At 47.1% G+C, this 23,086-nt stretch overlaps 1 protein-coding gene across 6 annotated transcripts in view; it reads left to right on the top strand.

Annotated features, from left to right (window-relative positions):
* FAM107A (family with sequence similarity 107 member A) overlaps positions 1-23,086 on the top strand; it is an 87,700-nt gene that overhangs the window by 61,979 nt on the left and 2,635 nt on the right. For 3 of the 6 annotated variants that reach the window (XM_020907848.2, XM_020907850.2, XM_020907851.2), the window contains 2 exons: positions 20,687-20,861; positions 22,588-22,744. In XM_020907848.2, the coding sequence (XP_020763507.1) occupies positions 20,687-20,861; positions 22,588-22,744 (332 nt within the window). Of the gene's footprint in view, positions 1-3,500; positions 3,851-4,018; positions 4,370-20,686; positions 20,862-22,587; positions 22,745-23,086 lie in introns of those variants that run through there. The other 3 variants (XM_020907847.2, XM_070455831.1, XM_020907854.2) reach the window with 3 other exon arrangements.

The raw sequence follows: 23,086 nt of genomic DNA on the forward strand, positions 1-23,086 counted from the left end.
ACATTTGTGACTTGACTTCTGTTTTGTAAATAAGTTCGTTTGCACCCAGTTTTTTTTTGTTCCACCCCCATATAAGTGATATCATATGCTTGCCTTTCTGTGTCTGACTAGCCTCACTCAGTGTGACAATCTCTAGGGCCATCCGTGTTGCAAATGGCATTACTTTCTTTTTTACGGCTGAGCACTGCTCCATTGTATGTACGTGCCACAGCTTCTTTATCCATTCCTCTGTCAATGGACTTGTATTTTCTTTTCGTTGCCATGGTAAACAGTCTCACCATCTCAATTTCTCTTTCCGATCTTTCATTGCTAGCCTCTGACGATGTATATTTAGGGTCTCTTCCACGTCGTGGGTATTGTAAATAGTGCTGCAGCAAACGCGGGGGTGCACGTGTCTTTTTTAAAAATGATCAGAATTTAGTCTATGGAAGTTACGGAGGACAGAAGTTGGAAATCATTTGTGTCCTAGAAATAAATGAGTTTTCATAAATATCCATGTGATTCTCATCAGATAAAAAGGTACAGTGTATTTATAATTGAATTCACTGCATTGTTGATGTTATTCCTGACTGAAGAGAACTTCCGGTTTGTCTAGACATTAGTGAAAACCAAAATATTAAAATTTTTGCTTAAGTGTAACACCCCTACAGTTAAGGGCACAAATCTTACATGGTCAGCCTGATGTATTTTTAAAAATGGAATTCACCTGCACAGTCACCTGTCTGATTAACACTATGCAATCAGTATCCACTATTCTACCACTGCGTGTTCTGTGTTGAAATGTATATAAATAGAATCACTGAGTATGTATTCTTTTGTGGCATCTGACTCTCAACACCCTTTTTTCCATGAGGCATCCATTACTGGGGCAGTCTGAGCGCAGGTTGGAAAAGAATTTCCAGACACAGAGTACTGCAGAAGGGAAAGAATTTATTAAGAACAGAGAGCAGAGATAATGTGGACATAGCAAGCGCAGTGGGCTGACCTCCTGACAGACCAGGCGGCATTGACGGTTTTCCTGAGCTAATAACCAATTTTGTGAGTTTATAGGCTCAAGACAAAGAAGATTCTTGCTGGAAGGCTGGCATTAGGTGATTGGTTAAGGGGCTAACAGTGTGTTTACTGGAGTGGGCCTGTTTGCCAATTTGAAGTCAGAAAGCTTGTGAGGGATGATGAGGGGCTTTTGGCAATGGTTTCAAAGGGGCTCAGACAGCTTTGGAGGTGACCTTGGTTCTGGGCTCCCCTTCTGCGGCCTTGGGACAGGGACCCGCACCTTGGCCTGGGGCAGGACTCCACATCCTGTGTTTGTAACAGCGGTTTGCTCTCTCTCTATTGCTTTGTGGGGTTCCATTTGTGAAGGCACCACTCTTTATGCGTCTTCTGTGTGGGTTAAGGTTTTCTTTCCCTTTCGGAGGTCTTCTGCCAGCATTCAGCTGTGTTCTCTGCCAATCACTCCACTTGTATCTCTGACATATTTGTGGAGATGGTGAGCTCCACAGCCTACCTTCCGCCATCTGGGTTCTGCTTTTATTTACTTGGCATTGGGAGACTAAGAAGATCTTGCCACAATGTCAGAGAACATTTTGCCGATGTTCTTTTCTGTGAGTTTTTTTGGGTAATTTATGGTGTGTCATGTTCTGTGTTTCAGTCTTTAAGCCATTTTGAGTCTCTCTTTGTGGACGGTTCTCCTCCAAACTCCCCTCCCGTCCAGGCAGCCACATAACACTGAGCAGGTCCTAGCTGATTATCCATTTTAAACACAGCACTGTGCACACGTCCGTCCCAAGCTCCCCAACTACCCCTTCCCTCTATCCTCCTCGCCCTTCTCTCCAGCAACCAAAGGTTCGTTCTCTTAAGTCTGTGAGTCTGCTTCTGTTTGTAAGTTCATTCATATCGTTTCTTTTTGGACTCTACACCTCGGGGATGTCATACGATATTTCTCCTTCTCTGGCTGACTCACTTCACTCAGTGTGAAGTCCATCATGTTGCTGCAAATGGCAAGAAATCCAATGGATTTCTGTATGTCAACCTTGTGTCCTGCTACTGTGATGGACTCAGTTTATCAGTTCTGATACTTTGTGTGTGGAATCTGTAGGGTTGTCTATATCATGTCATGTACATATGATGATTTTACTTCTTCCCTTCTGATTTGGATGCCTTGTATTTATTTTTCTTGTCTGATTGTCATGGCTAGGATTTCCAATACCATGTTGAATAGAAGTGGTGAGAGTGGGCATCTTTGTCTTGTTCCAGATTTTAGTGGGAGGGCTTTCAGCTTTTCACTGTTGAGTGTTATGCTGGCTGTGGGTTTGTCATCAATGGCTTTTATCATTGAGATATGTTATATACCCTCTGTACCCACTTGGGTGAGAATTTTCATCATGAACAGGTGTTGAGTTTCATCAAATGCTTTTTCTGCATCTACTGAAGTGATCATATGGTTTCTGTCCTTTGTTGATGTGGGGTACCACACTGACCAGTTTGCATATGTTGACCCATCCTTGTGAACCTGGAATGGATCCAACTTGATCATGGTGTATGATCCTTTTATGAGTTGTTGGATTCAGTTTGCTAATATTTTACTGCAGCAAAATTGCATTTTTAATGCTGGCATTCATGCTGGATGTATGTGCTGGGTCTAATCACTTCCCAGCCCACCCAGACTCTTCATGAGAAAGTAGAGGTGGGAACAGGGCCAAGTTTAAGTGGAGGTCAGCTTCTCACTAGGGGATTAAGGAATGACACAGGCTAGAAAACACGTCCACGTTTCAAGTGAGCCCTGATTGTGAAACTAGGAGAATGCCGCTGTTATCTGTAAACACCCACACTGGCCTTCGGTATCTACACAATGCTCTTTATTTTCACACTCACACACTGACTCCTTGAGATGAGATCTACGGAGCTCTGACTCCGCGAGGCTCGGTGCGGCACGCGGGGCCCTGCACTCTGTTCACACCGAGTCCAACTCTCCCTGCAGGAAAAGTCCTCCTGGCCGAGCGCTGACCGCCTGCTTCCCCTCGTGTCCGCTCATGTGTCTGTTCTCAACCACCGTTGTTTTCCACATTTGACACCCACAGAAACCAAGGCTCAGGGCTGCTGACTGGCTCCCGAAGGGGCTCATGCCGGGGCTGAGCCGGGACGAACACAAGGGCTGGTCTGGCCCAGAGCCGGTCAGCGTCCACTCACCCTCCTCCCCTGGGCACCATCCTGTGGCTGCTCGCTGAGGTTCAGGGTACTGAGGAAATCCCGAGGATGGAGCTGTTGGCCTGTACATGGGTGACTGGAACTGACCCAGCCTAGTTTCCCCTCCTTTGGCACCAAGAGCTGCTTTCCCCTGGGGAGTGGCGCCCGGCAGCAGGAAGCCTGCCCCCCTCAACACACCAGGTCGGGGAGGTGCCAGAAGGCATTCTTGCTGCCCCTCCCTTCGGAAACAAGGGAGATGCCTGTGCCTGAACCACGCCACTCAGAGCAAAGCTTGGCGTGTCCTCGCTCCTCAAGCATCTGACCAAATCGATCCTTACTCATGCCCCCCTCCCCGGCAGTGTGGCTCGGACACGGTGTTCCGCATGGAGGAAGTGGCCGAGCACCAAGTGTAATACCCGTTACTATAGTAACAGTTCCTTTCTAATGATCCCAGAATAAACAGGAACGCAGAGCCGCCCCACGCTGGCTCTCTTCATCCCCAGGGCTTGATGAACCGCCCTGTGGCGGCGGCCCCTCCTGGCTCACCCGGGACTCTGGTGGAACGAGGACCAGCAGCGCTGCGCTCGGAAGTTCTCTTCCCAGGGACACAGGCTCAGCTGAGGAGTAAGACTGTCTCTTCTTCTGTCTCCCCTGCGGCTGAGCTGGGGTGCGGTGCCAAGAAGGGGTGTGGCGGGGGAAGGAGGGCAGCGTCCGAGCGCCGGGGAGGCCGGGGGGGGGGGGGGGGGGGGTGGGGTGGGGGTGGGGACGGGACAGAGCTCTTTGGAGCCCAGGTACCGCACTCTGCGGAATGGCTCGGGGTGCCTCCGGGCACCTGGGCTTGGGAAAGGGACCGCAGAGGCCGTGCAGGGGGCATCCGGATGCAGCCTCCCCCGCGCCCCGCTCTGGCTATCTCTCTTCCCAGTGCTCGGATGCATCTGAGTTCATGCGTGGTGTGACCTCACCCTCCAAGTCCACTTCCACACAGCGCAGCAGCTGTAGTTCTCTTGGGAACCGACCCGTCAGAGGCCAGCCGAGACGGCCCCGGGCAGACAGCTCAGCTCAGGCTCGGGAGGCTTCACTTGCTGGGCGTGTGATCTGGGAAAGACCCCTCAGCCTCGGTGTCTTCATTGGCACAGAGGGGTCTCAAGAGCACCACCTCCTGAGTCTGCTGCAAGGATCTCATGAGGTACAGCCGCGATGCTGAGCATAGCTCATGGCAAAGGGCGAGGGCAGGGCCGGGCGCTGCCCGCCTGGATTTGGCTTTAGCGCTCTGCAGCGTGACACAGGGCTGGTCCTGGGCCGAAAGTCAGGGGGCTCTGGGGTCGGGCGTGCCACTCTTCTGAACTGCTACTAAACCCAGTGGCTTCCCAGCTGTGGGGCAGCCCCCGTACCTGCGTCTCGGGCCAGCTTGGACCCTGAGAGGCTCTTCACTCCACTGGTGGGAAGTCCTGCCGGGGTCCCCCCTCCCCGAGGCACTGGTCAAGTGGGGTGGCTGGCATCATGCCACTGGTGGGCCGACACTGTGCCTTGATCAACGGCACAGGACTCTCCACCCCCCCTCACTAAGGACCTCCCACGTCCAGCCCTGGACTCTCCTGTGGGACTGATTTGAAACCCTGTGTACCCACCTCACAAACGAGGCGGTCACGGGAGACCCAAGGCAGGGTGTTGAGGAAGTCTGTCGAGTCAGTTTGGTTGGGGGAGGCTGCGTCCTAGTGATCGAGCCGCTCTGGCGGGGGCTTCCAGGCATCGGTGGCGGGGGGCTGGAAGTGTGGAGGAGGCCCCCAGATATGCAACGCTGTGGCTGCAGGCCAGGGAAATACAAATGGTACTCTGCCCACGGGGAGGAAAGAGGCATGAAGGTTCGGAAATGCAATGGCCACGCTTGTCACTTTTACTGAATGCCTCTTTCTCCTGGGTCAGTAGTTATTTTCAAAGGTTCCCTTCTCCTCTGTGCCTCCATCCCATGAAATGTTGAACCAAGGAGATCACTGGCTGTGTTGTAAATGCGGCAGCTTGAAGAGTAATGAGGAACAAGGGCAGGAGGAGGGAGGGCAGAGGGAAGACTCGGACAACATCCCCAGAAGGCACGGCCACCGGCTGGACTCTCCTAACAGCCCAGCGGTGGGCAGACAGACAGGCCGGTGGATTCTGGCTCAAACCCAGAGCAGTGCGGGCCCTGCCCGGGCTCCCCAATAAGAGAGCAGAGAGTTCCCCAGCACCAGCTTCTCACTATGAAAGGGCTCCACTGCCTCTTTACCGGGGTTTCTCGAGTGTCCAGAGAGGAAGGGGATGTGAACCTGCTTGGTTGACTGAGGCGATGCCTTGCACCTGGAAGACACTGCAGTGGTAGAAAGAGCCCTGACTTAGGGGCCCAGAGCTTCTGACTTTGCCATTTATTTTGCGTATCTTTGGACAAGAAGCTTGACCTGAGATTCAGTTTTCACATTTAGAAAATGGGAATAATAAAACAGTACCATTGGCCTCCCAGGGGCGACTGTGAGATCCAGATGCAGGCGAAGGAGCCTTCATCAGATGTCAGGTGCTCAACACGGGTCCCCTTGGCCATAGTGGTAAAGAACCTGCCTGTCCACGCAGGTTAGACACGAGAGACGTGGGTTTGATCCCTGGCTCAGAAGATGCCCTGGAGGCGGGCATGGCAACCCGCTCCAGTATTCTTGCCTGGAGAATCCCACGGACAGAGGAGCCTGGCGGGCTACAGTTGCAAAGAGTCTGTCATTGGCTGCCTCTGCCCCACCCCCACCACTTCAGTCTGTCCAGTCTTCACAGCGTCTTGATTGTAGAGAGGAGGAGGATGAAGGAAGTTAAGTACCCATCCAAGGTCACAAAGCTGCCAAGCACATTGACTGTAATCAGACCCGCCCCCAAGAGCCAGTCCAACCAGTCAGCTGAAACCACTCAGGCCAAAGCAAAAAAAGCTTGTTCGGTTCTTTTTAACTCTGTGTGTTACAAAGTTATCTGACTATTAGAATCACTTAGGAAGCTTTTTTATTTTTTATGTCGTATTGAACTATACTTATGTTGGTTTAGTTTCAGGAGTGCAACAAAGTGATTTTAGTGTGTGTGTGTGTGCATTTTTTAAAATTCTTTTCCCAGTTAGGTTATTACAGAATATTGAACAAAGTTCACTGTGCTATATGGTAGGTCCTTATTAATGATCTATTAATGAATGTAGCAGGGTGTATACGCTTATTTCAATTTATCCCTACTCCCCACCTTTACCGGCTGGCAACCATAGTTTTCTAAGCCTGAATCTGTTTCTGTCAAGAAGTTCATTTGTATCATGTTTTTAAAGATTCTGCATGTAAGCAATATCATATGGTATCTGTCTTTCTCTATCTGACTGACTTCACTTAGTATGATAATCTCCAGGTCCATCCATGTTGCTGGAAATGGCATTGTTTCATTTTTATGGTTGAGTAATATTCCCTTGTATTTATGTATTACATCTTCTTTATCCACTCCTCTGTTAAATGGACATTTAGGCTCCTTCCATGTCTTGGCTACTGTAAATAGTGCTGCTGTGAACATTTGGGTGCATATATCTTTCTGAATTACAGTTTCCTTCCATTTCCCAGGAGTGGGATTGCTCTTTTTCATGTTTAAAACTTTTTAGTTTTTTGCAGAACTTGCATGCTGTTTTCCATAGTGGCTGCACCAATTTACATTCCCACCAACAGTGTAGGAGGATTCCTTCTTCTCCATACCCTCTCCAGCATTTATCATTTAAGACTTTTCATGACGGCCATTCTGACCAGTGAGGGTGTGGTGGGTGTCTCATTATAGTTTTGATTTGTATTTCTCTAATAATCAGTGACGTTAAGTAGCTCTTCATGTGCCTCTTAGCCATCTGGATGTCTTTGGAGAAATGTCTATTTAGGTCTTCTGCCCACTTTTTGATTGGCTTGTTTGCTTTTTTGATATTGAGCTACATGTGCTATTTGTATATTTTGGAGATCAGTTCCTTTTCGGTTCCTTTGTAAATATCTTTTCCCATTCTGTGGGCTGTCTTTCTGTCTTCTTTATGGTTTGCTTTACTATGCAAAACGTTTTAAGTTTAATTAGGTCCCATTTGTTTTCATTATCATTGCTATAAAGACGGATCGAAAAAGATACTGCTGTGCCTTATGTCTAACAGTGTCCTGCCTATGTTTTCCTCTAAGAGTTTTATAGTGTGTTGTCTTGCCTTTAGGTCTTCAATGAATTTCATTTTTGTCTACGGTGTTAAAGAATGTTCTAATTTCATTCTTTTCCACACAGCTGTCCAGTTTTCCCAGCACTATTTATTGAAGAGACTTTACTTCTTTGCGTATCCTTGCCTCCTTTGTCGTGTTACTTCACCGTATCTGTGTGGATTTATTTCTGGCCTTTCTAGCCTGTTCAGTGGATGTGTATTTGCTTTGGTACCAGTACTGTTCTACACTGATTGTAGCCTTGTAGTGTAGTCTGATCAGGGAGTCTGATTTCCTCCTGCTCCATTTTTCTTTCTCAGGATTTCTTAGGGTATTTGGGGTATTTTGTGTTTCGATATAAATTTTAGAACTTTTTGTTCTAGTTCTGTGAAAAATGCTATTAGTAATATAATAGGAATTGCATTCAATCTGCAGATTGCTTTGGGTGGGAATGTTTCTCTTTCTGATCTTTCGTTGTTAATGTACAGATGCAGTGGGTTTCTGTGTATTAATTTTGTATCCTGCAACTTTACCACATTCATTGATGACCACTGGTAGTTTTCTGGTATCCTATAGTGTCCTGTCATCTGCAAACAGTGACAGTTTTACTACTTTTCCGATTTGGATTCCTTGTAGTTCTTTTTCTTCTCTGATTGCCATGGCTAGAACTTCCAAAAACATGTTCAGTAAAAGTGACAAAAGTGGACAACCTTGTCTCATTCCTTATCTTAGAGGAACTGCTATCAGCTTTTCACTGTTGAGTATGATGTTAGCAGTAGGTTTGTTTTGTATGTTATTTACTATGTTGCAGTAGATTCCTTCTACATTCACTTTCTCTAGAGAGTTTTTATCATAGATGAGTGTTGAATTTTGCCAAAAGTATTCTTCAGTGTCTTACTGTGATGTATCACACTGTTTTGTGGACATTAAAAAATCCTTGCAACCCTAGGGTAAATCCCACTTGATGGTGCTATATGATCCTTTTTAATGTATTGTTGGAATCGGTTTGCTAGTATTTTGTTGAGGATTTTTGTGTCTGTGTTCACCAGTGATATTGACCTGTGATTTTCTCTTGTGATAGCTCTGTCTGCTTTTGCTATTAATATCAGGGTGATGGTGGCCTCACAGAATGGCTGGGCGTGTTCGTTGCGCTGCGGTGTTTTGGGGAATTTCAGAAGCATAGGCATTAACTCTTCTCTAAATGTTTGACAGATGCCTGTGAAGCCATCTAGCCCCGCATTTTTGTGTGTTCGGAGTTGTTTAATCACAGTTTCAGTTTTAGTGCTTGTGACTAGTCTGTTCATATTTTCTACTTCCTCTGGGTCACCCTTGGAAGGTTGGACTTTTCTAAGAAGTTGTCTATTTCTTCTAGGTTCCCCATTCTGTTGGCGTATAGTTGCCTGTAGTAGTCTCCTGTGATCTTTTTCTTATTTCTTTTGAGCCTATTGTAACTTATTTTTCATTTCTAATGTTATTGACTTCAGCCTTCTCCTTTTTGTTTCTAGATGATTCTGGCTGATGACTTATAAATTTTGTTCATCTTCTCAAATAACCAGTTTTTTTTAAAAAATTATTTTTTATTATAGTTGCTTTACAGTGTTGTGTTTCCACTGCACAGCAAAGTGAATCAGCTATATGTATCTGTATATCCCCTCATTTTTAGATTTCCTTCTCAATTTGGGTCAACACAGAACACTGAGTTCCCTGAGCTACACGCAGGTTCTCATTCTTTACCTGTTTTAAATACAGTATGAAGAGCGTATAGATGTCAAACCGTCTCCCAGTTCGTCCCACCACACCTCTTCCCTCCTTGGCGTCCATTTCTTCATTCTCTACTTCTGTGTGTCCATTTCTGTTTTTCTATTTTCCATTTTTCTGTATTCCATATATATGTGTTTATAAACAATATTTGTTTTTCCTCTTTCTTACTTCACTCTATGACAGTCTCTAAGTCCAACCAAGCTCTATAAATGACCCCATTTCATTCTCTTTTATGACTGATATTCTATTGTATATGGACCACATCTTCCCCCCCCCCATTGGAGTGTAATTGCTTTACAATGTTATGTTGGTTTCTGCTGTACAAAAAAGTGAACCAGGGACTTCCCTGGTGGTCCAGTGGTTAAGACTCTGCCTTCAAATGCAAAGGTTCAAGCCCTGGCCAGGAAACTAGGCTCCCACGTGCCACAGAGCAAGGAAGCCCACGAGCTACAGTGAACCACAGCGAAGACCCAACAGCTCCTAATACAGAAAGTGAAGCAGCTGTGTGTATGCACATGCCCCCTCCATCCTGAGCCTCCCTCCCATGCCCCACCCACCCCTGAGGTCCTCACAGAACACTGAGCTGAGCTCCCTGTTCTGTACGGCCGCCTTTAACTAGCTGTCTGTTTTATACATAGCGGTGTATATATGTCAAAGCTACTCTCTCAGATCGTTCAACCCTCTCCTTCCCCCCGTGTGCGTAAGTCCATTCTCTGTGTCTGCATCTCTATTCCTGCCCTACAAGTAGGTTCACCAGTACCACTGTCTAGGTTCCATATGTATGCATTAATATAAATACTGTTATCTTTCTGAATTACTTCACTCTGTATGACAGACTCTAGGTGCATCTGCATCACTACTAATGACTCAATTTTGTTCCTTTTTATGGGTAATACTTCACTGTACATAGTATCACATCTTCTTTATTCAGTCATCTGTCAACGGATATTTAGATTGTTTAGACTGTTTCCATGTCCTGGCTATTGTAAATAGTGCTGCAATGCACACTGGGGTACATGTATCTTTTTGAGTTATGGTTTTCTCTGGTTATATGGCCAGTAGTGAGATTGCTGGGTCATGGCGTATTTCTATTCTTCTTATTTTTTTTTAATGAACCTTCATAAAAACATAGTTTTTTTAAGAACCCATTTCTTTTTTTAATGAACCCTTCCACTGCTCTTCACAGTGGCGCTACCAGTTGTACATTCCCACCAACTGTACAAGACAGTTCCCTTCTCGGCACACCTTACCCAGCATTTGTTTGCAGGCTTTTTAACGATGGCCATTCTGACACATGTGTAGGTACTACCTCACTGTAGCTTCGATCTGCATTTCTCAAATGATTAGTGATGTTGAGCATCTGAATATCTTCTTTGCAGAAATGTCTATTTAGGTCTCCCACCCATTTTTTGATTGGGTTTGTTTTTCTGATATTGAGCTATGTGAGCTGTTTGTATATTTTAGAGACTAATCCTTTGTCAGTTGCTTTGTTTGAAAATATTTTCTCTCATTCTGAGGGGTGTCTTTTCATCTCATTTGTGGTTTCTTTTGCTTTGCAAAAAGCTTTAAGCTTGATTATGCTCCACTCGTTTATTTCTGTTTTATCTTCGTTACTCTAGGAGGTAGGTCAAAAAAGATCTTGGCTCAGTTTCTCCCAGTGTTCTGCCCATGTTTTCCTCTTAGGAGTTTTATAGTGTCTGGCCTTACAGGTCTGTAATCCATTCTGAGTTTGTGAATGGTGTTAGGGAGTGTTCTACGTTCATTCTTTTACACGGAGCTGCCCAGTTTTCACGGCACCACTTACTGGAGAGACTGTCTTTCCCCCATCGTATACGCCATGCCTCGTGGGTCATGTATGAGGTGACCACAGGCCCATGGGTTCATCTCTGGGTGTTCTGTCCTGTCCCACCGATCTGTATTTCTGTTTTTTGTGCCAGTACTGTACTATCTCGACTCCTGTATCCTTGTAGTAAACTCTGAAGTCAGGGAACCTGATCTCTCCAGTTCTGTTTTCCTTTCTCAAGATTGCTTTGGCTGCTTGGGTGTTCTGAATTTCCATACAAATTATTTTTTTTAAAAAAGTGTTGTGAAAAATGCCATTGACAATTTGATCAGATTGCAATGAATCTGAAGACTGCTTTGGGTAGTAGAGTCATTTTCACAATACTGACTCTTCCAGTCCAAGAACACAGTATATCTCCCCATCTGTTTGCATCATCATTTCTTTCTTTCATCAGTATCTTACAAAGTTATCTGCGAACAGGTCTTTGCCTCCTTAGGTAGGTTTACTCCTAGGTATTGTATTCTTTTTGTTACAGTGGTAAACTGGGATTGTTTCCTTAATATCTCTTTCTGATCTTTCATTGTTAGTTACAGGAATGCAAGAGATTTGTTTATTAATTTTGTATCCTGTGACTTTACAAAAATCATTGATTAGGTCTAGTATTTTTCTGGTGGCATCTTTAGGATTTTCTATGTATAGTATCATGTTATCTGTCACTATTTACAGTTTTACTACCTTTTTTCCAATGTGGATTCCTTTTGTTTCTTCTCTGATTCCTGTGGCTAGGACTTACTGAATAATGGTGGACATACTTGTCTTATTCCTCATCTTAGAGGAAATGCTTTCAGTTTTTCACCTTTGAGAATGATGTTAGCTATAGGTTTTTCATATATGATCTTTATTATGTTGAGGTAGGCTCTCTCTATGCCACTTTCTAAAGAGTTTTTAATCATAAATGGCTGTTGAATTTTGTCAAAAGTTTTTTCTATATCTAATGAGATGATCAGTCCTGAAGTACTGGAGCTTCAGGACTGATGTTGAAGCTCCAATACTCTGGCCACCTGACATAAAGAGCTGACTCACTGGAAAAGACCCTAATGCTGGGAAAGATTAAAGACAGGAGGAGAAGGGGATGACAGAGGATGAGATGGTTAGATGGCATCACTGACTCGATGGACATGAGTTTGAGCAAACTCAGGGAGACAGTGAAGGAAGGACAAGGAAGCATGGCGTGTTGCACAACCTCAGTTCATGAGGCTGCAGAGAGTCAGACATGACTAGTGTGTCTGAACAACGAGATGATCATATGGTTTTTATTCTTCAATTTGCTAATAGAGTGTATCACATTGGTTGATTTGCACATATTGAAAACTTCTTGCACCTCTAGGATAAATCCCACTTGATCATGATGTATAATACTTTTAATATGTTGTTGGAAATGATTGCTAGTACTGAGGATTTCTGCACATGTGTTTATCAGTGATATTGTAAATTTGTGTGTGACGTCTTTGGTTTTGGTATCAGGGTGATGGTGGTGGACTCATAGAATGAGTTTGGGAGTGTTCCTCCCTCTGCAGCTTTTTGGAACAGTTTGAGAATGAGAGGTGTTACCTCTGCTCTAAATGTTTGATGGAATTCTCCTGTGAAGCCATCTGGTCCTGGACTTTTGTTTGCTGGAAGCTTTTTCATCAGTTTCAGTACTTGGGACTGGTCTGTTCATATTTTCTATTACTTCCTGTCAAAGAACCAGCTTTTAGTTTTACTGATCATTGGTATTGTTTTCTTTGACTCTATTTCATTTATTTCTGCTCTAATCTTTATTTCTTACCTTCAACTAACTCTGGGTTTGCTTTCTTGTTCTTTCTCTAGTTGCTTTAGTTGTAAAGTTAGGTTTTTGAGATTTTTCTTGTTTCTTGAGGTAAGATGGCATTGCTCTAAATGCCTTTCTTAGAACTGCTTTTGCTGCATCTTAGAGGTTTTGGATCATGTTTTCACTGTCATTTGTCTATGGATATTTTTGTATTTCCTCTTTGATTTCTTCAAGATACACTGATTGCTTAGTAACATACCTTTTAGCCTCAATGTATTTGTATTTTTTAACATTTTCCTGTAATTGATTTGTAATACAGTAATTAGATTTGTAATATTAGAATGATTTCTAGTACTATAGCACTGTGGTTGGAAAACATGCTTGATATGATTTCAGTCCCAAGATGTGATCTATCCTGGAGAATGTTCCATGTGCCCTTGAGAAGAAAGTGCATTGTTTTTGGATGGAATGTTCTATAAATAACAATTAGGTCTGTCTGATCTAATGTCATTTAAAGCCTGTGTGTCCTTAATAATTTTCTGTCTATATGATCTGTTTGTGTAAGTGGGATGTGTTACTGTCAATTCCCCCTTCTATGGTTATTAGCATTTGCCTTATATACTGAGGTGTTCTGTTAGTAGTTAGTAGTTTAGTTGCTAAGTTGTGTCCGACTCTTGTGACCCCATAAAATGTAGCCTGCCAGGCTCCTCTGTCCATGGGATTCTCCAGGCAAGAATACTGGAGTGGATTGCTGTTTCCTCCAAGGGATCTTCCCAACCCAGGAATCAAACCCGGGTCTCCTGCACTGCAGGCCTTGTTTACTGACTGAGCTATGTATATTTCAACTGTTATATCTTTTTCTTGAATTGATCTCCTGATCATGCTTGTCCTTCCTTGACTTGTTTAACAATCTTTAAAGTCTATTTTGTCTGATATAAGTATTGCTATTCCAAATTTCTGTTGATTTCCATTTGCATGAAAAACCTTTCTCCATCCCTTCACTTTCAGTCTGTATGTGCCCCTAGGTCTGAAGTGGGCCTCTCACAGATAGCATATGTACAGGTCTTGTTTTTGTATCCATTCAGCTAGTCTATATCTTTGGTTGAGGCACTGAACATATAAATATATATGCTCCTAATGCCATTTTCTTAATTGTTTTGGGTTTGTTTTTGTAGGTTTTTTCCTTCCCTTTATTGTTCTCTTCTCTTGTGGTTTGATGACCATCTTTAGTGTGGTCTGGGCTGCTTTTTTTCCTGTGTGTGTATCCTGGTTCTTTTGCTTGCATTTCCCATGAGGTTTTGATGAAGCAGCCTGCACATGCACACACACGGCTTTCCTGATAGCTCAGACAGTAAAGAATCCACCTGTAATGCAGAGACCGGGTTCGATCCCTGGGTCAGGAAGATCCCCTGGAGAAGGGAATGGCAATCCACTCTGCTGTTCTTGCCTACAGAAGACCACAGCGAGAGGAGCCTGGAGGGCTGCAGTTGCAAAGAGTTGGACGTGACTGAGTGACTCACACACAGATAAGCTCCTGGTCTCTGAATTCCAAAAGCAGTTCTTATTTCCTAGAGGTACTGCTGTGCTATCATATCTCCTCTTCGCAGGACTGTGGTTCTTGCTTCTGCTGTGTATCCCCTGGTCGGGGAGGCTGCTCCAGAGGCTTGTGCCGCTGTCCCGACAGGGGCTCAGGGGTGGTGTGGTGACAGAGCCTGCCGTCTGCCCTGTCAGGGGTGGAGCCCCTAGGTCTGTGTCTTAGGGGTGACTCTGATCTGCGGGGCCGGCAGGTGGGACTGGAGCACCGAGCGTCCCTCCTCGGGAGCTGTGCACCTGTGAGGACCTCTGCTGGGCCAACTCGCAGGCGCTCTGTTGCTGGCACTGCTTTTGGCCCCGCCATGACTGTGGGGGCGCCGGCCATCGGCCCCGCTGGCCCTCAGGCATCATCTTCACCAGGCCCCCGGCGCAGGCCCCCTGACTGGGGTCACGTCCAGGACTGCAGTGGTCATGCACCTGAGCCCGCTGCAGGACCTGGGAGGCGGCTCAGCTGCTGGCCTGGCCTGGCCCGGCCCGGCCCCTGTGAGTGTGTCCCCACAGAGGCGGAAGCTGCACAAGCCAGACCTGTCCCAGCTGCAGGAGTACACTGCCTTTAGGTGTCTCACGGTGCTCAGTTTAGGAAACGCCTCCGGAGGCGTGGGCTGTGGTTTCAGTTCCCCCCGGACTCTGCTCGAGAGCACACAAGCCCACCAGGCAGGAAGGAGCTGGGGACCAGGGCGAGCGGGCCCCCAGGGGCAGCCCCGCACGGCCCACAGCTCTCAGACGCCACGTCCCGGCTCCCAGCCCATCACCCCACCTTCTGCTTCCTCTCCTCTTCCTCCTGGCTTATCAGGGGATCTTTCTTGTCCTCTTAGGTGTCTGAGGTCCTCTGCCAGCTGTCTCCCAGGTCAGTTAAATCAGAATCCAGGGGTAGGACCCAGGCACTGATATTTATTAAAGTCCTTCGGGTGATACAGCCAGGATTACTATCAACTGATTTAACGAGTACAGTACCCCTACCCAGCCCCCAGTCTGGAAATACGTTAAAATGTACAAGGCAGTACTTATCTGGAGAAGGTAGTTGCCTCTGTACATATGAAGGCTTTACAAGATTCAAAAGGGTTCTTGATATCAGGCCCATGGGAATATTGGCAGTTTCTCATAATACTTCATAGCACAGAAAACAAAATATGGCCATGCTACCAAATAGTTCAGGTATATTTCTGGCAACTCAGTTTCTCTTCTTTTTCTGGTTTATCTGTTGTTTTTTTCATTGTCAAATCATTTTCCAGTATAATGAAGTCTTAGCCTAATAGGGCTGTTGCTGCAGTTTACCTTTCGTGGTCATAGTGCAGAAATACTAGCCATAAGTGAACACATTACTTCACTGGAAATCAATGGCACCTGGGAAAAATGTGTACCTACTTTATTAAGACTCAGTTCTCCTTCATGGCTGTGGTATGTGGACTGTTAAAATTGTAACAAAGAAATAACCAGTGCAGTTTTTAAAAAGACTGAGAAAGCTCAATATGAGACAAGTGGGATTTTTTTTATACTGTATAATTTTTTTAATTGGAGCATGATTGCTTTACAATGTTGTTAGTTTCTGCTGCACGACAATATGAATCAGCCCCCCACCACCTGGGTCAGCACGGAGCACCGGGCGGAGCCCCCTGTGCTACACAGGCCTCCCCCTAGGCGCTGAACACGTGGTAATGTATGTAAGTCAACTGGAGAAGTGGGATCCTTTAACAGTGATTATTAATACAACTAATGAGGTGGCCCCACTCAGTTTCCTCTCTGGGAGTGAGGCCCTGGCAGCCAGCACTTACTGAGTCCTCAGCTCAGTGCTAGGCACTCACTAGCCAAGCACCACCTCCTTTATTTTGCAACAACCTCATGAAGAAGGGTGCTGATCAACAGCAGCTGTCACACCTACTCATCACTGCTGTTCTCTCGGAAGCAGTCACACACAGTAAGTAATGAGTGGGCATGGCTGTGTTCCGCAGGGGTTGGGTTTCAGCCAAAGGCTGGAGTTCTGGACTCCCGCTGCAGACACTTGCCCAAGGCTAGGAAGGGGCTGATCCAACGTTCAGTCCAGGTTCCAATGGCTCCAATATCATTCTCTTACTTTGACAACCAGTGAAGGACATGCATCAGCCACTCAACTTTCTCCTCAATAGGTTCTCTTTTCTGCTCACTAGCTCCTCAGAGCATTCACCTTTCTCTTTTCAGAGATGACCTTATGCTCACCTCACCGCCACCTCCCTGCTCAGGACACCCCAGCAGCCCTGGAAATGACCCAGCGGTATACATATTGTCCCCCCTCTTGAATCTCCCTCCCACCCCTCTGGGTTGTCACAGGGCACCGATTTAACCTGCTTGTGTCATGCAGCAGATTCCCGACAGGCTATCTATTTTACATATGGTAATGTATGTGTTTCAGTGTTCCTCTTTCAATTTGTCCCTCCCTCTACTTCCCCCACTGTGTCTGAGGCCTCTTTTAATTAAACTAAAGGCAGGTTGGCTCTGCAGCTCCCTAAACCCTGGGACAGGGACACATACACACTACCCACGGATCTCACACGTTGTTTCCTGGAGTTCAGAACATTAACTGGCAGAGGCAGCAGTTTTCCCAGCTTGCAGGTCGGAGCTGAAGAACCAGTCACGTCCTTCAGACTCCTGCCTCAATCACACCACCACCCTGGTCTCAGCAAAACACCATCTGCCACACCTCACCACCGATGCTGTTTTTTTAAAGCCCAGAGCTGGTCATTAATTGGACCCGGGGGGCAGGGCAGGCTACATAATTTGCAGGAGGTGGGCCTAGTGCTAAAGAACCTGCCTGCCAGTGCAGGAGAGATCAGAGACCGAGTTCCATCCCCATGTAGGGATCAGAGGAGGGAATGGCACCCCTCCAGTATTCCTGTCTGGAGAGTCCCGTGGACAGAGGAGCCTGGCGGGCTACAGTCCACGAGGTCGCAAAGAGTCAGACTCGACTGAAGCGACTTAGCTGGCAGTGCAACTGAGAACGCAGGACCCGCGGGTAAGCGCGATCCTGTGTGGGCCCTCTGGGGCGGGGACTGGACGCGGGCAGCCCACCCATTGGCTCGCTGCTGACCTATGGGGTGAAAGGTCCTCGGCCCGGCCAATCGGATGTCTTTCCTCTGGAATTTAACGGGAAAGACAGGCTGCCCGTTGCAAAGAAAAGAAACCAAAGTCATATAAAAGATTTCCCAAACCTGCTGACAGTTTCTCCCCACACAGCGGCAAGAATGACCTTCTTAACATCAAACCCGACGCGATCTTTCCGCCACTTGCAACCACCCGTCCACCCTCCCTCTAAACAGGGCCCGCTCCGTCACTCCCTCACGCCACTCGGGCACACTGTGCCTTTTTGTTTCCTGAACAGACCGAGCTTGTTCAAGGTAAATGAGTCACACAGGCTGTTTGGTCGGCCCCGCCAGCCTCCCTCTTCCTCCTCAGCTCTTAAAGGTCAGCTGCCGAGAGGCCCTCCCGCCGCACCTGGCTGAAGGCGGTCCTCCGGTCAGCCCCGTGCGTTCGCGCCTCTCCATGTTTCTTTTTGTTGGTCTGTGTACACGTCTGCTGTCTGCCTCCCTCGCAGAATCTCAGCTCTGGGGGAGGCGGAGCCTTGCTTGCTGAGTTCACCTCTACCACCCTACCTGGTAAATTACAGGAACTCCAACATACTGTAGGATAAACGAGTAATTGTGTGATTGTGTACTTTCTCAACGGTTGTTCCTGTTACGCAGGAACCTCTTGGTTTTATGTGTTTGTTTTGAATCTGGACACACTATTGAATTTCCTCACTAGCTCCAAATGCTTTCTGTTAATCCATTTGGGAATTCTGGATATAGATAATGACATCTTACAAAGATATTAATTCTGTCCTCTCCAAAAGTTATATAATTTATTTCTATTTCCTGTCTCATTGCTTCCGTGCCATAGTTAGTTGATTTCAAGACAGTGTGACTGATGAAAATTATGAAGCTCTGGGGGCATACAGGAACTAACAGCAGGATGACTAGCTGAGAAGTGGAAGCACTTAAGCATGGTGTGATAATGGCCTGTGCTGAAGACATAGGAAGGAAAGAGAGTGGCTGGAAATTATTCAGATAAAGGATTGGTGAGACTTAATAATGGGAAAAGGCAGAAGAAAGGGGGAAAATTCTCCAACCTCCAATCTGAATCAAGATACTGTTAATGCATTGGCTCCCGGACAACTTAATCTCAGGCTAAGAGAATATCCACATTTTTTAAAGGAGGAAAGAGGTGATATAGCCAACTGTCTAGTGCCCATTTTTAACTACTAAACACTACCACGGTCATTTAAGACCCCCAAAATTAAGGATATATCTGAAAATCAATAGCCTTATGAAAAAAGAAGGGAGAAAATTAGAATTCTCATTATAGAAATGGTTTTGAGAATAGGAATTGAAAAAAATTGACAACTCTGGCTCTAGGTTCTGACACAGTCTGTCTACATCCAAAATATTAAGTTTTCCCAGCATCTTACAAAGGGAGTCTCACTTAGTCATCCTAACAGCACCCTGTAGTAGGTAACAGACATGCCAAACATGTGTCTGGAGCGCTCCCATTTGCAGAGCTTTGATGTCCACATTCCCTAACACATCACCTTGCAATTTATAGCCCATCAAACCCTCTCCTCCTGTTTTCTCCGCCCCGCCCCCTGAACCTGTTACCCACCTCTAGGTTCCTGCACAGACCTCTGTCCCAGTCTAGTCTGCTTGGAGCACTGCTGTTCATCAGGCGGAGGATGGCGTTCATCCTCTTCCCAGAGGGAGGGAAGAAGTAAAGGCCTGTCCACAGGCCACACAGCGGTTGGTGTGGTGAAACTTACATAATATAAAACATACTATTTTAACCATTTAACGTGTACAGTTCAGAGGCACTAAATACATCCACATTGTTGTGCAGCTGGCACCATCGTCCATTGCCTGAGTTTTTCACCCTCGTAATCTGAGGCTCTGTCCCCATCCCCCTCCCAGCCCCTGGAATCAACCAATGTGCTTTCTGATTCTGTGAATTTGACTAGTCTAGATATCTCACAGGTAGAATCAAACAGTATGTGTCTGCACCTAATCCACATTGGCATGGATTGTCAAGGTTAATTAGATATTTGTCCTATACCCAGACTGTACTTCTCCTTCCCCCTGTGCTGTCTACACCGTAGTATCGTAGTGTAAATGCGTCTGGGTGGGATAGACATATACACACCACTACGATTGGTGGTATTTACAGAGGGGAACTGAAGCCTGGTGTGTGCAGTGGGGACACACCCCCTCAGTTCCATTGTGGAAACCACATGCCTTAAGGCACAGGTTCCCCGAGACCAACCTCCCTGAGCCTCAGTTTCCTCATCTGTACAACCTCACAGGTTTAATGACCAATTACCAACAGATATTTATTGAGTGCCTTCTCAATACCAAGCCAGACACTGCCCATGCCTGGTGTGTGGTAGAGGCTCTGCCTCAGAAAAAACAGGACTCATGAAGAGGGCGGAACCAGTGCCTGAGGTTTCACTCAAAATACTGTATGCAGCTCATAGCCAGCCTGGGTCATTCTCTAGAGGGATTTTAAGTCTCTCTAACACACATGCATGCACACACACACACACACTCTTCTTTCTTACATTCACCCTCATAGTGGCTTAGTTGAGGGTATTTCAAGGATATGGAGCCCACCTGGACAGAAGTCAGCACTTCTGCTGAATTTCAAACGCACTGACAGATTTCAAGCTACTGTGGTGGAATTGAGGCCATAAAGAAGGCAGATATCTGCATTAAAGATGACAACCCTCCCTTTGTAATTAGACATGGCAGTCCTGGGATTTCATACCCTTCTATCTGATCTGGAGAAACTGAAAAGCTGGACATGTCTATGGGGAAACTACAGGCAGGAAAATAAGGGGTGATGCTTTCTTTACATCACTGCATTTATCCAAATTACCTTTAACAAGTACACATTGCTCTTTTTTTTATATATCTCTTTCTTTCTCTGATACAAGCTCCCTGAGAAACAAACTCAAACAGAATTCCTTTTATAGGAGGGAAAAAAAAATTTTTTTTCCTCAAAGGTCAAAAACATTTGCATGTGTCAACCCACATACTTTGTGACCCAGTACCACTTTTCAGTACCCTAGTTTACAGCCATGATCCCCAATCCTTACGCCCTGGGCACAGGCCATCTATCATTTCCATCTCACAAATGAGGAAACCTAGGCTCGGAAAGTCCGGGAGCTTCCCCAGGGCTGCGGAGTAGCTGGTGGCTGAGATCCATCAAACACCAAAACCCCTGCCCTTTAACTGCACCACGAGCATGGCCGAGACTGCAAGCGCAGCTCTGACCAGCTCCCCTGTCCCTGCTGTGTCGTTTCCACAGCCTCCATGTACTCGGAGATCCAGAGGGAGCGGGCCGACATCGGAGGCCTGATGGCCCGACCAGAATACAGGGAGTGGAACCCAGAGCTCATCAAGCCCAAGAAGCTGCTGAACCCCGTGAAGGCCTCCCGGAGCCACCAGGAGATGCACCGCGAGCTGCTCATGAACCACAGGAGGTGGGAGAGGAGCGCGGCTGCCTGAGATTACCACTGAGGCTCGGGGAGGTGCCGCCCCCACCCGCCGAAGGGCAGGCCTGGTAGTCACCCGGGGCAGGTCTGAGGGTGCCCTGTGTGGTCAGCAGCAGACACCATGGAGGTCCAGAAGCCCCGTAATCCCGCCTAGTCAGTCACGGGTGCTGCCCTCACAGAGGAGACTGATGTTTGACCAGATGGTGGGATGGGTGCTTTGAGGAGCCACCAGCCTGGGCTCCAGGGAGGAAGTGATGCCTCTGGAAGGGTGGGAGGTGGGCCCTGGCCGCGAGAAGCAGATGGACGAGGATGTGAGTGTGCACAGGAACCTGGAGGCTCTCCGAGTGACTGAAGATTGTGGGGGCCCAGAGGAGAATGTGGCCTGTGAAGGGTCCCAAGGCGGGGTGTCACCGTGGTTGAGGAGGTAGGAGTGGAGCAGGAAGGCCAGGAGCAAGCAGTGGGCCAGGCTGGAGCTGTGAGCCCTGGGACCACTGGGTGCCTGAGGGGCTGTGCTGAAGGGCAGGCCTCCCAGGTGGCACAGTGGTAAAGAATCTGCCCGCCGATGCAGGTTTGATCCTGGGTCAGGAAGAAATGGCAACCGACTCCAGTATTCTTATCTAGAAAAACCCCATGGACGGAGAAGCCTTGCAGGCTGCAGTCCATGAGGTTGCAAAGAGAGTCAGACACGACTGAGGCAACTGAGCACGCACGGGGAAGGGGAGGGAGAGAGAGGCTGAGCTCCCTGAGGCTCCCTTCCTAAGAGGGTCTGCCCAGCAGCTCCAGGACGAAGGTTGCAAAGCCTCCGCGGCTCCCTCTAGTGGTCGTTTTTGGTATTGATGCCGGCGGTGATTGTCCTTATTTTCAACTAACGTACCTTCCAGCAGATCTCATTTTTCATCCTCTGTGTTGTCCTCCTGTCCCTTAGTTACACTAGTCTCTCTGTATCCGCCGGGACTGGTTCCAGGACCCGCTCCCTCCCCACAGAACCCCAAAACTCAAGGGCCTTGTATAAAGTGGCATTGCACGAATTCAATCTGTGGAAACGGAGGGTTGACTGTGTATTGGAAGTACTTTGTCAAGATCCCTTTTAGAGTCATCCCTTTTAAAATCACCACAGCTTAAAAAACAGAAGCCTAAAGACAAATCAGGGCAAATGTTTGCAATATAAATGACAAAAATACATAACGTTATCTCTTACAAATCCATGAAGAAGAAATGAACAGAAGATAGGTACAGTTAGTTCACAGAACAAACAAAAGGAGCGGGCACCCTTCTCCAAGCTGCTCCATCAGACCCTTTTTGCCTACCACATTCTGTAAGACAAGAAGATGGGACAGTAAGGAGAAACAGATGCTCTGAAATACTGTTGACAAAAGTTATAAATTGGATAACCTTTTCTAAGGAGCAGATGGGAACATGTAACCAAAATCTTTTAAGAGAGCCTGACCCAGCAATTCTACTTCTAGAAACTTACCCTGAGAAAATAACCAGTAATATCCTACAGCCTGGTCTCTGTGCTCAGACAGACCCGGGTACAGACCAACCACCCCCCACCCCCCTTCAGTCTGTGGCACCTGTGACGGGGACTGGAGTCTCAAGTCTAGGGGCCTCCCTTCCCTAGGACAGTCATGCTTTCCCGGTACTGGCTGAGGCCAGTGCAGGGTGCAGCCCTGGGTGCGGGTATCCTAACGCCTCCCCCCACCCCCCTCCCCAGGGGCCTGGGTGTGGACAGCAAGCCGGAGCTGCAGCGCGTCCTGGAGCACCGTCGGCGGAACCAGCTCATCAAGAAGAAGAAGGAGGAGCTGGAGGCCAAGCGGCTGCAGTGCCCCTTCGAGCAGGAGCTGCTGAGACGGCAGCAGAGGTTGAACCAGGTGGGTGGGGGCCCCAGACCCCGCCCCTGCTTCCTCCAAGACCGCCTGCTGGCCCAGGGGGGTGCTCGGCCTGCAGTCACAGCTGACAAGGAGGCTGAGCCAGACGAGGACTGGACCCAGAGTCCACGCCTGGCCTGCGTCCTCACTCGGCCACTCCCTTCGCTGTGTGACTTTGGACCAGTGACTTCCCCTCTCTGAACTGGTTTTCTGTTGGCCCAATCTGTTGTGCGCTGATTCTGATTATCTTACAGCTGCCCTCTGAGCCCAGAGGAGTTACCATTTTAGAAATGAGGAACCTAGGGCTCAGATGAGGTCTGCAATTTGAAGCGGGCTTCCTGGGGA

Source organism: Odocoileus virginianus, chromosome 26 (genome assembly GCF_023699985.2).
Source record: "Odocoileus virginianus isolate 20LAN1187 ecotype Illinois chromosome 26, Ovbor_1.2, whole genome shotgun sequence".
Classification (NCBI taxonomy): domain Eukaryota; kingdom Metazoa; phylum Chordata; class Mammalia; order Artiodactyla; family Cervidae; genus Odocoileus; species Odocoileus virginianus.